This window comes from Orycteropus afer, unplaced genomic scaffold (assembly GCF_000298275.1).
Source record: "Orycteropus afer afer isolate SDZICR_OR568_19922 unplaced genomic scaffold, OryAfe1.0 scaffold00540, whole genome shotgun sequence".
NCBI lineage: Eukaryota > Metazoa > Chordata > Mammalia > Tubulidentata > Orycteropodidae > Orycteropus > Orycteropus afer.
Genome location: NW_006922127.1, coordinates 770,792 through 771,695, shown reverse-complemented (window position 1 = coordinate 771,695; position 904 = coordinate 770,792). Strand labels below are relative to the sequence as shown.

Genomic DNA, 904 nt, shown 5'->3' with positions numbered 1-904 from the left:
TGTGTAAATGCTGCTGGCAAGACAGAGCAAGTCGAGAGAGAAGCTGAAGAGACCAGCTTTGGAATGAATGGGTCACCGCTAAAGGATCCGCGGCTCAGCGTCAGTGATGGGGTGAGATCCTGCACACAGGCGGGGACAGCACCAACATCCTTGGAAGGACACTGTCCAAGATCTTATTCTTGAATAACAGGTACACCCAGCTATACACAATAGCACCTATTAGATACTCCACCTGGATACTCCAAGGGGTATCTCACACTTAATGAAAGCCCTAAAAAAGATGAAACATGCACGTAGATGCAGCGAAGCTTCCAGACCCCAAGCCTAGAACTCAAAGCAATTTCCAATCCCACGGCCTCTCCTTCCTCTGTGAAGTAGGGGTCAAGGCCACAGCTGAAAAGGGGAGAAAGCAGAGCAGGTCACAGAGGAGCAGGAAAGGTAACGGCTCAACAACCGGCAGGAAAACAGAAGAGGCCTCCGGCTGCATCGGCACCCGCGCGGGGGCAGCCATGACCGTGGCCCTGACTCACCTGCTGCACGGCCTTGAACTCCATCTGCAGTTTTAGTGGCGCAAACAGGCCCTGGATGTTTCGCAGGGTGGAGAGATTCATCTTATCTTGGTTGAGCTGGAACTGCAGAGACAGAGAATCGTTACCTAACACCCCCCTTTCTAGACATGGCACCTGTGTCACATACACTTGGGGGAAGGGTTTTAATAGCCATAAAAAGAAAACAAAGAACCTTTGCTGATTTCTCCAAATAAATTTAAATCACGTATGTCTATTTTGGGAGCCCTGTTGGTGTAGTGCCTAAGGGATCTGACTGCTAACCAGGAGGCTGGTAGTTCAAACCCACCAACCACTCCTTGGAAGGAAGACTGGGCAATCTACTTCCTGGACGTACC

At 50.6% G+C, this 904-nt stretch overlaps 1 protein-coding gene across 1 annotated transcript in view; it reads right to left on the bottom strand.

Annotated features, from left to right (window-relative positions):
* Positions 1-904, bottom strand: part of LOC103209886 (proteasome maturation protein) — a 14,084-nt gene that overhangs the window by 3,361 nt on the left and 9,819 nt on the right. Inside the window, exon 4 of the mRNA XM_007955785.1 lies at positions 531-632. Within this exon, the coding sequence (XP_007953976.1) occupies positions 531-632 (102 nt within the window). The remainder of the gene's footprint in view (positions 1-530; positions 633-904) is intronic.